Below are 13,339 nucleotides of genomic sequence, written 5' to 3'. Positions count from 1 at the left end.
AGAAAGGCTGAGGGATTTGGGTCTCTTCAGTCTGGAAGAAAGACAACTGAGGGGGGACCTTATCAATGCTTATAAATATTTGAAGGGTGGGTGTCAGGAGGATGGGTCCAGGCTCTTTTCAGTGGTGCCTGGTGACAGGACAAGAGGTAACGGGCACAAACTTGAGCATAGGAAGTTCCATCTAAACATGAGGAGGAACTTCTTTACTTGGAGGGTGGCAGAGCACTGGAACAGGCTGCCCAGAGCGGTGGTGGAGTCTCCTTCTCTGGAGACGTTCGAAACCCGCCTGGACGCCTTCCTGTGCAACCTGCTCTAGGTGGCCCTGCTCTGTCAGGGGAGTTGGACTAGATGATCTCCAGAGGTCCCTTCCAACCTCTACCATTCTGTGAGTCTGTGATACAGTACAGAAACAAGGTGGAAAGGGCATTTCTTCAGAGCTTCATTACGTTACATTTTTGTTTGTTAAATTGTAAGGACTCAGTTTCTCTCTTTTTTCTTAAAGAAGTATTTAAGGAGCCTTCTCAGCCAGACCCTGTTGTCATATAACCGGTCATCCCTCCCTGCATTTCTAGACTTCGTCCAGACCAGTGTGACTTCCAGCCTGAACTTTTAATTCAAAATAAATTTTTATTGGAAGATTATGAATGGAAAGTAGGATTTGAAGAACTCCATATTCAATACAGCATTAATTTGTGCTCTGTTACGTAGTACCAAAAAGCACTGCATAAAGTGAAAACTTATACTTACACAGACCTGCAACACCTATAAACAAGGCTTTGTGGTTTCACAGCGATCTCTCTTTGGAGGTTCCTTTCTTGAGTTACTGCCTTGGTCCTTCCAAATTTCTCTCAGTCCCACATAGAATTTATGGACCTAGTTGAGAAGGACTAAAAACCAACTTAAATTATCAGCCTGGATGGAAAGAGCTCCTTCTGTCCATGGAGAATAAACGTTACGGCACTAACATGCCAGGGTGCTCGGTGCGAGTAGTTCACAGAAATTAGCGGACGACTGCTAAAGCAACTGTACTGGCTACTGCTGTGCCTTACAGACCAGCCAATTTGTTTCAAGTGCCCTCATCACTACAGAAGCAAAGACAAGCATAAACCAAAACAGAGCTAAATAAAGCATTAATATATCTCCTGGCCACTTACCTCCAGCACATTTTAAAAGATCCTTAAAACCTTTATGCAGTGCGATGCAGTTTATTACCTGATTCTCTCCAAGGTGTCTAACAACAAAGCTCTTCTGTATTTTTGGAAGCAAAAAGGCTCCAGCTGCTTAACACTGAAAATAATGATGATTCACGAAGTCTTGACTTTTGATTTGCCAAGCGCTAAACGCGTGCTTTCTTACAAAGATGATGACTCAGGTGTTCTCCAGTTTGTTTTGAAAAAGGAGCAATCAGGAAACCAATCGTGTCCTCAGCAACAAAAATATTGCTTTTGTAAAAGAAAAAAAAAAAAAGAAGTCGTCAAGTGAATAACGGCAAATACCTGCAGGGGAAAAAAAATACGAGCGTACTTTGGAAATATGCTTTCAACTGGCATCGTGGAGCTTCATGAGGGGGGTGGTTTGATGCTGCCTTCACGTTTCACAATGTGTCGATAGTAGCTGGTGCTTTGATATGTGCAACTACCACTAACATTTCATAATATGACAATCTAAGAGGTGAAATAGCTTTTGTATTTTAAAACTCGTTAAGAACAGCTGCAACTTAGTGCTGATGGATACATCATTACTTTCCTAAATCAATATCTCCTTTGTTGAGTTATATAAAGCCGTTTCATTGCCACGCAGACAGGAGACGCTAATCTAAAAAAGTAAAATTTAAAACAAAAGAGATTTAAAATCTATTATAGCACATTATATGTCAGCATCAGCTGTTCCTAGTATCAAGAAGTAATGAAACATCTAGAAATATCATATACACAAGTAAAAGAGTAAAATAAAAATGGAATTAGCATTTTGAAGTGACAGTTCTGAGATGCTAAAAAAGCTTATCTCAGAACCACATGTTTCTGGGTGGGAGAAGGATTTCTAGGACATGCTTTTTCCCTAAGTGAATTTTCCAAGAGTCCCAAGTGTTATTTGCCTTCTAGTTCTGTAGTGTCAATATGGATTTCTCATACTGATTTCCGCATAGCCTGCCTCTACAGCAAAAATATCTTGTGTTTAGAAAACATATTAACACATTTTAAGAACATGTTTATTGCATTTAAACTAACAGTAGAAGTGTACATGGAGAAAAAGCTATTTTCTTAAAAAGATACTGTGTGGTCAGCCTTAGGGTTAATTAACAAGCTTGTTTTAAGCATATTTGTTAAAACCTTTTCTAGATGCCCAGACTGGATCCTGGGGAGCAATCGAGCCCAATGGATTTTCTTTGCTTCTTGGCTTTTGGGGGATATTCCAGTTTCGTTCCTAGTGAAGCTTCCTGATGAAACACCTACCAGGAAGGTTTAGGTGGCTGCAAGTGAAATAGCCGCTTACGGAGGCTATAGGAGAAGTAGCCTGTGTTAGTCTGAAGGAGAATAAGGCTGTGGAGAGCTTTAGCACAATAGTCGGATTGTCAAAGAGTGTGGCTCCAGCAAGCTCTGTGCTTGCCAGGAGTGAAACCAGGAGCCAGGGGAAAGAGTAACTTAAAAGAGAAGTGAGGAAAGGCCTGAAACTATTTGGTAACATGGTTACAAGCATTGCCTTTGTTGTAAACCAACTGACTCATGGAGAAGTTTCTTTGGTTTTGGTTTTTAACCTGGCATGATAATTCTGTGGGATATGAACTGATCTCCAAGTATACAAAAGGAAGAGTAATCTAGTCCAGGGTTGCAACCTTAGTGGGGCAGGTGCATTATTAGTGTTCTGTGGGTATTACATCTTCTTTACCGACAGCGGTAATAAAAGGTTTTCTCCAAGTGTGGACAGGACCTATATTAGAATCAGTCTCAAACCTTGAGTCCTAGGGGAGAACGTTGTCTATGCCTGTGCAGAGCTCTCAGCAGGATAAAACTATGATTAATGACGTGGAGGGTGGAGTAGATGTAAGTTTAATGTTATTATGCCAACTTCCATCAGGCAACCTTGTGCAACTTGGACAGTTACGGAATGTAGTTCGATTACCTTGTCTAACTTGAGAGCTCAAACAATAGGATTTAAACTTCTGGAATACAACTGACTAGGCTAAATCTTATCTTCAGGAATGTAGACAGATAGGTAAGTTAACATATATATGTGATTAACTTACATATGTATATACACACATATATACATATAGGTTAGACAGGTATATACCTTATGCACACGTGTCTTCCCAATTATGGGTGCCTGCAGCACCCTAAACACCTCACTTGCTACTCTCTGAATTCCTCCTGGTTGCTGAGGTGCTTCCAATTGATGTGTGTAATATGGATGCTCCATATATATTTTTCCCCTCCAACCTCACTGCAAGTTCTTCATGTCCTTTATACTTACTATTAGTATACTGGGCTCCATATTCATCTCCAAGTCTGTCAACATAGTTCACCTCCTGTAATCAGAAAATGGTGATTAAATGAACATCCAAGTACAGAAGCTGTCAACCTGGTGTTCGTCTTTTTTAAAGTTAAAAAACCCAAATGTTCAATTACCTTTTTCACTCGTGGGGCTCTGAAAAGCTCTTCTAAAAAAAAAAAAAGGAAAGTGTCTTCATTTTTTCTGTGATCTTAAGACATAATCAAGTTCAAAGATCAATGTCAACCATGTCAATTTTAGCATTTATGGGAACAATAAAGGAAAAAAAAAAAGATCCCTATAAAAAAGATACATGCCACAATCCCTGCAGTTCTCTGTCTTCTAGGGTGGGTTATCAATGCTCCTGAAAGAAGCTTGTCTAAGGCATTTAGGTTTTAACCACAACATGATTTCAGCATCTGGTCCATCATTGGAAGGTCTTTGAGACTTTGCTTCAGATAGCATATGTCAGGGTTGCAGATAGCATATGTTGGGGGGGGGAAGTTATTTATATCCTCTTTATGTGCATAGGAGAAATTCTCTAGAATATATATGCCGTCAACCTAAGAGGGAACATAATCTGCTCTCAAACTAGAGAGCTAGTACAACTTCTTTAGTGTATGCAACAACTTTGACCTCCGTGTAATTACTCCAGGCTTACATGAATATAACAGTGCTGGGTTTCTTTTCAATTATTTTCTGGGAGTGGCACGCTCTCTTCCCGGAGCCCTTATTTGTTTCGAGTTGGCCTAATTTGCTCAACAATTTGCGCATCCCTTCTTTGGGATCCCACGTTTTGCCCGGGCGGCGAGGGCTGGGGCTGCCCCGAACCGTGGCCGCCGGTCTCCGCCCCGGGGGCGGAAAGGGAGGGCGGCCGCGGGGCTCGGCACTGCCCGGCACCGAGCCCCCCCTCAGATAACCACCACGGCTGGGGCCCGGCGCTGAGCAATTGCCTACGGATGAGTAAGCTGCAAACGTGGTAACTCAGGCCAGCAGCTCTGCAATTAAGGCTATAATTTCAGGTGTAGCCAGTGGTCGTAATGAATATTTATTTCAACGTACCGAATAAAAGAAATCGCCTGGTCAGGCGGTACGGGGAGGTTTTTGGGGTAGTTTGGTTTATGTAGTGTCGGTGCTCCCGGTGTGGGGGGACTGGTTACCTCGCCCCCTCTTGTCCCGTCCCGGGTGGGACAGGCCCCCTCCCCTGAGGCTTGTGCCCTCCTGCCCGAGCCCAGCCCGGCAAAGGACCCTTCCCGGGGAAGGAAGGGTAAGGAGTGTGCGGCTGCGGCGCCGCTGGGTACGGCTTCCCCGGGGAAGAGCCGGACGGCGGGCAGGAGCTCCCCGGCGAGGCGGCGCGGGAGGGGGGGGACGAGGAGCCGCGGAGGGAAGGGCTGAGATTCCGCTCCCCGCCCGCCCTGGGCTGCTCGGGGGCTCCCCTCAGCGAAAGCCCCCGCAGAGCGGGGTCCGGCGGCTCCGTACCCTCCCCTGCGTGGGCTGCGGGAGTCCCCTCTGTTTTTGCCCCGTCGCCGAGGGGGACAGCTGAGGAAGGAGCCGGGCTCCCTGTGTGGCACCGGGAGTGGGGGGGCGGGGGAGGGGGGCTGATGGCCATCCGGCTGCCCTAAAGTCTGCAGCCCCAGCAAGCTAGAGGGCGGCCCGGGGCGACCGTCAGCCCCCGAGTCTTTATTTCTCCCTCTCCGCAACCAGCCTCGCCGCGGGCTCCCGCAAGTCGAGCGAGCGCCGCGGCTACCGACTGGCTGTTCCCGGGCGGACTCCGAGCCGCACGGATGCAAAGCCCCGAGCGTCCGCCTCCTCCCGAGCTCCTCGACCGAAATCCAGGCGCCCGGCTCAAGGTGCGAGGCCGGCGGCGGGCGATGCCGCGGCGGTCCCGCAGGCGGGGACCGCATCCGCCCGGCCACCAGCATCCCGTCGAGGGCAGAGCCGTGTTTGCCGGATGAGTTTTTTTGGGGGTGGTTTTTGTTTTCCGTTTGGGTTTGGTGGGTTTTGTGTGGGTGGCTTTTTTGGGGTGTTGTGTTGTTTTTTTTTTTTTTCCGCTATGTTTGTTTTTTAAGTTACTGTGAAATGAGGAGGTGCGAGGCGTCCCGACCTCCGTCCCAGCTGCTTGGTGGCGGTCCGTCCCTACAGAAAGAGCCGCTTTCCACGCATAGAGTGCTTTTTTTTTTTTTTTTTTTTTTTTTTTTTTTTTTCGGGGATGGGGAGGCGGGACGGGCGCCGGGGGTGGGGGGGAACCGCCGGGCCGGGGCGTCCGCCCCGGCCCGGCGATTCCCCCCCACCCCCGGCGCCCATCTCCGTTGCTCGACGGGACGGACCCGAGGTGAGCGGCGGGCGCGGTAAGTACCGCTCCCTTCCCCGCGGTACCCCTTTAGCCTCCTCCCCATCCATCCCAAACCCCTCCCGCCCCTTCCCCGTCGCCGCCACTGGGAGCGCGGGCCCTTTAAGAGCCCGGCTTTGCCTCCCGGTAGCTGAAGGTCATTAAAACACAAAAGCGCTCCAGCGCTGCGGTCCAATATAGCGCATGCGCCCTGCCCGAGGACTGGCAGGGAGACGGCAATATGGCGAGAATGCCTGGCAGCGGCGGCGGAGAGTGGAGCGGCGGCGGCGGAGGGGGAGGCGGAGGAGGAGGAGGAGGCGGCGGCGGCGGGAACAATGCCGGGGACCGGCCGCCCGGCCGCGGCCGCGGCGTCGCCCCCCGCCCGCACCGCTACTGCAGCGCCGGCGAGGAGGAGGAGGGCGAGGAGGAGGATGAGATCCAGGAGGTGCAGATAACGGGGGACGAGGAGGAGGAGGACGGAGCCGATGGGGGGCTGCTGCTGGACGAGGAGGAGGAGGAGGAAGAGGAGATGGGTCTGGAGTGGGACGGCGAGGAGGAGACGGAGCCGCTGCCGCCCGCCCCGGGCCGTACGCCGGGCGGCGGCAGCGGCGGCGGCAGCGGCGTCGGGGCGGCCCCGGGGGGCGCCGCGGCGGCTGCCCCGGGGGGCGGCGGCGGCGGTGGCCCCGGGGGGGCGGCGGAGGACGCGGAGCTGGAGGCGGCCCTGCTGCTGCAGCGGCCGGAGCGGGCGCGGCTGAGCGAGAACACGCGTCTGGCCACCCGCTACGCCGTGCGCATCTTCCGCGAGTACCTGAGCGAGAAGGCGCAGAGCCCCGACTTCGAGACGATGGACAAGGGAGCGCTCTGCCGGGTCCTGCGCTCCTTCTACGCCGAGGCGCGCTCCAAGAGCGGGCAGCTCTACTCCAAGTCCTCCCTCATCAGCATCCGCAGCTCCCTCAACCGCTACCTCAACGAGCCGCCCTACTGCCGCACCCTCGACCTCACCAAGGACCCCGAGCTCCGCGCCGCCAACCTCACCCTGGCCGCCGTCATCCGCAAGCTGGAGGAGCAAGGTGCCGGGCCGGTGGTGCAGAAGCAGGCCATCACCCGCGCCGACCTCCGCAAGCTCTACACCTGCAGCGTCTTCAGCACCCAGAGCCCCTTCGGGCTCCTCAACAAGGTCTGGTTTGAGACCTGCATGTACTTCTGCACCCGGGGCCGGGAGAACCAGCGTGAGCTAGAGGAGGACTCCTTTGGGCTGGCTGTGGATGAGGACGGACGCAAGTTTGTCTACTTCAAGGCGTTGGGGCCCTACCACAAGTCACGCTCATCCTCCTGGAGCAAGAAGCGGGCAGAGAGCAGCGATGAGGAGAACCTGCCCCGCATGTATGAGACTGGCACTGAATTCTGCCCCTATGCTAGCTTCGTCAAGTACCTCTCCAAGCGCAACCCCCTCTGCAAGGCCTTCTTCCAGCGCCCGCGGGACCACTGTAGCGAGGGTGACATCACCTGGTACGAGAACAAGGCCATCGGCAAGAACCTCCTGGGCACCCGCATGCAGATGCTCTCCAAGGCGGCCAAGCTCTCCAAGACCTACACCAACCACTGCATTGGCGCCGTCTCCATTGCCACCCTCAACAGCATCGCCGGCATCGGCACCAAGCTGGGGGGACCACAGCCGCCGCACCACCACCCCCCTCCCCCCCACCACCACCACCTCCTCCACCACCCCGCTGGCGGGGGCTGCTACACCCCTGCTGCCCTCAATGGTGGACCGCGGCCCCGGCCGCCTGCCGCCAACCCCTACGTGCTGCCCAAAGACAGTGATGCCGCGCCGGTGAAGGCGGAAGTGGCCGCGGTGGCCCCAGCCAAGCGGGCACTCTACGAGGCGGTGTTTCCGGCAGGGGCCGCGGCTGGCGGCGATGCCTGTGGGCCCTCCGCATCCCCAAAAAGACTTTGCCGCCGCCCCGCTGAGCCCCTGGACGCCGCCGCGCCTGCCGTGGTGGTGGTCTCAGTGAAACACGACCCCCTGCCTCACCTCCTCCCCGAAGCCAATGGGCACAGAAGCACCACCTCACCCACAGTAGTTTCACCTGCTATTGTTTCCCCCACACAGGTAACTGGAAAAAGGAAAAAAAAGAAAGGAGAAAAGGGAAAAGAGAGGAGGAAAAAAAAAAAAAAAAGGTGGCAACCCCGCATCCCGCCCTTCCCACGTAGCCCCCACTGCACCCCTCTCTTCTTCTCTGTCTCCCGCAAGGCCGGGCACCGATGCACACTGCCAGCCCTGGGGTGGCTCCTGGGAGGACTCTCACTGTTCAGGCCCTCAGTGAGCCGGGACGCAAGTTACCAACTTCTTTGCCTCCCAGTTCCCTTGCCCGCCCCCCTGCCACTGGTCTGGTGGCCGCTCGCTGTGTGCCTATGGGTCAGACTTGAGAGGTGCCCGGGTGCTGCCACGCTCCCCCTTGGTGGCAGCACCAATGGCTCAGCCCCGTGGGCTCCCTCTTTCCCTCCTTTTTTCTTTCTTTTCCCCCTTTTTTTACTTTCTCATTTTGTGGGAGATGCGAGTTATGGAAGTTGGGCCAAAATAGTAGATAAGGGCGTCAGGTATCATTAGTGTGTGTGGTGTTCTTGATGTGCTAATGAACTATTTGAATAACCTCAAATGCAGGAAACAGCCGGGAGAATACTCAATTACACACTAGTAATGAGGGTGTAATTTTAAACTTCAGAAGTTAACAAGAGGGTTAATACGGCAATTGCATTCATCTTGTATTTGTTTATTTAAAATAGCTCTGTTCCCTGGCAGTGATCCTCTTCTCCCCCCCCCCCCCATCCCCCCCCGCTTTTTTTTTATAAGGCAAATTGGCTTTAGTTGCGTTAGTTACCATAGTGGCGAAATATACAGTTAAGAGTACAATTAAAACTGGTTTAGGTACAGCTTAACCATGGAACGAGCCCAAGTTCGTTAGGCGTGTTTCGCTGAGGTAAAGCGGTCTTGTTAAAAGCGCTGTTGAGCTGTGCCTTGATGCTGTGCCTTGTGTCCCCCCTCTGCCATGAGCTGGCCCGTGGTGTCCCCGTCCCCTCCAAAACTACTTTCCTTTCGGGTGTTTGAGCGCTGGAACTAAATGACTTCAATTACCGACTCGCCGCACCTCTGCAATTGGCTTGAAGTTTGGAAATCCTTCTAACTAAATCTATAAAGCGTGCGCGGTTACGTTGTGCCCTGTAAAATGCTGTGTTTCAGGCAAGAACTTTACTGCTGGCTGCCCTACACGATTACAAAAGCCCTCTGACATTCTTGTGTCAAGTAATAACAGGGCTGGCAGCGCTCGGCCGGGGAGCGCGGCGCTGGGCGAGCACAGGTATATATGACATGCCTGAGCTGTTCCCCAAGTGGAAATACCAGTTCTGGACAGACTGACCCTTTCAAAGAGTTTGCCAGCTAATCAACCAGCCTGAAGGCTAAACGGGGAGGGAGGGAGAGGGGGCTTCCAGTGAATGCCTGCATAAGCATCTGTGTTCTTTAAAATACCTGTGACCTCTCCTTTCTAGCAGGGTTGGGGTTTTTTTTCCTGACCACTTCAGTGGAGTACTGTAGTTTGATCTCCTGCTGTGTGTATCTGGTGTCTCCGAATGGCTTGGAGGCTTGATTATGTGCAGATAATGTTTTAGTTCTAGCTCATTATTTCAGGTATAAGCTAATGCTCTTTGCTGTATTTAACCCTAGACTCCTCTCTCCCTTGCTTTTAATGACCTTGAAAGTAATTTTGAAACTTCAGGCTTAGTTCAGCTTTTTCTAGAGCAGCAGCAGCGCACATGAGTAAGGCTAGAGGGAACCGGGCAGAGCAGTTGTGATCCAGTGAGCAGTAACGGAGTATGTGTGCTTTTACCTGTTAAATGAGGTGTCTTGGTACCTTCAGTCATCAGGCTGGAGAGCTGCATCTCTACCCTGGCCCACAGATCTCTTCACACTTGTATAAAGCTTAGGTGAGGAGAAATCCAGCTGCTTTATACCGTTTGTCGTGGAGCTGCGCTTCCTACATGAAGCACTCGGAACTGTAATTCTCATTAGTGGCAGGCTACGGGGAGAAATATCTAAAATAGATGATAGAGTACACAGGCATGTGCTGTTTTCTTAAGCGTATCAAGAAAGAAAATGAGCAATTGGCAAGGATACTAGACAGCGTGGTGGTTTTTTTTTTTTTTCAGTAATTATATAGAAATGTTCATCTCCATTCACAATTTAATGAGCTAAACAAGCTGCCCAGCCACTTTTGTAGCTGCATCTTGCCTCTGCTACAAAACTTGTTAATGTAAGTCTTTAGGAGAAGGAAAAGTGTCTTCTTTTTTTTTTCTTTTTAGTCACTGATTCTTCTTGTGTCAGTTTTAACTTATGTACTACTTCTGGGATGTGACAAAATGAAAAAATATTGTCTGTGGAATAGATTTTCTTGGAGAATGTTAATGCTAAACTCTTTCTCCCTAGCTACCTTTTATAATAGCTACGCTAATCGAGGTCCAGGGCATTTCCTGGGGAAATTAATGACTGGCCAGGGTTAATGGCCCAAGGCACTGCCTCAAGCCATCGACTCTCCCAGCCGGTCATTAATCCCCAGGAAATGCCCTGGCCCTCAATCGTTACTGCTTAATTATAAACAAAGACTTTCCAGGCCTTTTTACTGACTACATCTCATCAAGTAACTGGATGCTAAATTCCGCTGTTGACAAATATTACTGACTCCTTGAAAACACGAAGGTCATAAGTTTGTGGTTTATTGGGCATCTTTGTAATAATTCTTCCAGGGGACAGATTCTGTTGCCCTTGTAGACTTGTGCAATACTCTGGTGAATAAATGGTGATGGGACGAGTGGGTTCCTTAGCACACATGTATGCTCTTTTTTTATAGCATTGATAGCATCAAGCAAGGTACGGAAAAGGTTAAACAAAGGCACTAAATGGGATGCCTTCAATTTGCACTGACTACGAACTTTTAAGTCTAAGAATCTGAGCAAGGATGTTAATTTTATGCTTTTCTATCATGGTTGCTCCCATCTTTTGTTTTAGCCACAAGATGTCTTTTCAACGCTGGGTTTGTAGGAGCCTCCTCCAGAGCTAGGGAAAGGTACATTAAATGTTCATCTTGATCCAACAATTGCTTTAGGTTGCAGCCTTGAGAGCAGCATTTATAGAGTGTATTTTAAGCATACAGCACTGTGCCATCATGGCACAACTTTCTTTTCAGTCCGTATTTGCTCTGAAGTGTAGCAATTTTCCTGCCACTGACAGCAGTACTTCAGTTCAAGTTGATGACAGAGGGATGTAATTTGGCTGTTGTTCATCTCATGTGTTACTGAAAGACGAACAATAGCTAAAGTTTAAGCTTTTGATGCTACAGTGTGGTGGTAGCTGTTGAGATTTATAGATCTGGTGCACACGGAACTTGCTATAGTAGTAATACCCCAAAGTAGGTCTAAGAAAATAGATTGGCTTCTGCCATGGGTAAGGAGAGTTGCGTGTCACTTGAAAATGCTTCTGTTACGTTGGTTCTCTAACTCAGTCATGTTTCTCTGGGCTACTAATGAAGAGTTTCATCAGCTATTAAGATATCTACCAAATACTCAGTCATTAAAACATGACCTATGTGCATTTGTCTTGGCTGTTCCAGGGAATCCTTAACCATTTTTCCTCCTGCTTTAAATCCAGAGCTGGGGTTTTGTTTTCCTTTGATCTGGCACATGTCTTTTTGTTGCCTTACGCTCTCTCTGAAGGGCTTACTTTGACCAGAACCAGAAATCTGGTTCTGACTGCATGTTTCACAGAAGAAAGCAAAACAGTAGTACATGATGAATGTAAGTAGGCAGCAGGCACTAGTGGGAACAAATCAAAGTAACTAATAAGTTAGTCTAGCTTTTTTTTTTTAGTCTTTGGGCTTTTTTGTAGGTGGATAAGAATCTTTCTGCTTGATCTTTGGTCTGGGAATATCCTACGCTTCCATAAAAAGGCCACAAAAAAGGGCTTGTGCTCTGTACAAATGTTTGTAGTGCTCTGACTAGCATCATCGCTGGGTGCTTTCGGAGCCTGGCAGGGTAGGAGAACTCCTCAGACAGCCTCAGGGAAGGATGCTTAGGATGGTGGCGTTAGGATGCTAGGCTTCATTTCTATGCAGATAATAGATGGGGCAATATCCCTATCTTAAAGGCTTAAAGTACAGCCGCTATTAAGACTGATGACTGCTAAATACCTTGTTAGTTCCTGTGGCAGCACTTCTGTTGATCTGGTTTCAGAGGTTAGTACTGGCTGCCCTGCTGCCTAGTTAGTGCCATCCTCTTTGGCTAATGGATTATCCCAGGTTGCAAGAGTATCTAGGATTTGCTTGGTGTCTTTTGAAAAAGAAACACTTTAATTAGTGTTTAATTAGTTGAAAATCTTAAAAGTGTGAGGACTGAAGGAGCTGTAAAATCTGAGAGGCTACTGTCGTCTTAGTTGTTGTTCGTGTTTGTGTTTTTTTTTTTTTTAATGGGGAAGATTTTAATCTTTCACTAAGTTACAGATGTGGAAAGTGATTAATTGTAGAAGGGACCCATTATACCTTATAGTCATCAAAATTGCTCTGAAATCATCAGGAGGCAGGGGCTAGGGTAGCAGGGGTGTCAAACATGGTCCCCAAAGGCAGCTTTCTTAGCAATTTCCATAGCGAAACACACGAATCCTGGCTATTGCTCTCTTCGGTGGCAGTCAGTGTTGTTTGCAACTGGATGCTTCTAAAGACTATTGAACAGAGATAGGATTTTTTTTGAAGACATAAGGATATCCCAGGCTCTGTTCCTTATAACTAACACGAGGTTTGGCAGGCATGTGAACGCTTCCCAAGGTGAGTGCAAGAAAAGCAGAATAGAGATTAGACTGAGCCATCTCATGTACAGCTTGGGGGGCTGTATGTGCACTGAAAGGAATGAAGGGAACTAGTTTTTCCTTCCTAGACTGAAGTTGGTCCATTTTGGATCAGCTGTTAGGGAGGGAGTTATTTAAGGTGCCTCAGTAGAGTATTTCACAGAAGATCAGAGAATGCTGTTTCAATGCACACATTTAGAATTGTGGTTGGGGAGATTAAAGTCCAATACTGTCTTTGTAGGTCCTCTTAGTTGCATTGGCGCAATATATTGCAGGTATTAAATATTGTAACTATTTCAGATGGTGACTTCTTCCGCTATCACTTTAATTTTCAAAATATTTTTGCTTTTTAGAAATCAGACTCCTTGTACTTAGTTGCGTCATGTGAGCTAGTTAGAGAACTTGCTTGGTCCAGCCTTCAGTGATGGTAAGAATGCAAGAGGTGATCCGTTTTGTATGACTCAAATGAAGATGACCTTTTTGGTACAATTAGGAGGAAAAACTGGCATCGTTGAAGTGCTGCTGTATTTTGACACCTTTTTTTTTTAATTCTATAGAATCTGAAATGACTCCATTGGTACTCTGTGCACATCAAAGATAAAATGCACACACTTAAAGGCAGCAGAGAGCTT

The 13,339-nt window shown here is 49.1% G+C and overlaps 1 protein-coding gene across 7 annotated transcripts in view; it reads left to right on the top strand.

The window, feature by feature from the left end:
• Window positions 1-13,339, top strand: part of KCTD1 (potassium channel tetramerization domain containing 1) — a 106,733-nt gene that overhangs the window by 28,168 nt on the left and 65,226 nt on the right. The window contains exons 1-2 of one of the 7 annotated variants that reach the window (XM_063326755.1): window positions 4,625-4,756; window positions 5,194-5,339. The exons of 2 other annotated variants lie outside the window; for them this stretch is intronic. In XM_063326755.1, coding sequence (XP_063182825.1) covers window positions 5,274-5,339 — 66 coding nt within the window. In that variant the 5' untranslated portion in view covers window positions 4,625-4,756; window positions 5,194-5,273. Of the gene's footprint in view, window positions 1-4,624; window positions 4,757-5,193; window positions 5,340-5,762; window positions 5,838-5,974; window positions 7,932-13,339 lie in introns of those variants that run through there. 4 more of the 7 variants (XM_063326760.1, XM_063326758.1, XM_063326761.1 and 1 more) reach the window with 4 other exon arrangements.

The sequence above is a fragment of the Chroicocephalus ridibundus genome, chromosome 2 (genome assembly GCF_963924245.1).
Source record: "Chroicocephalus ridibundus chromosome 2, bChrRid1.1, whole genome shotgun sequence".
NCBI classification, from domain to species: Eukaryota; Metazoa; Chordata; class Aves; order Charadriiformes; family Laridae; genus Chroicocephalus; species Chroicocephalus ridibundus.
The sequence above is the reverse complement of the archived record's forward strand: the minus strand, read 5'-3'. Positions and strand labels throughout refer to the sequence as shown.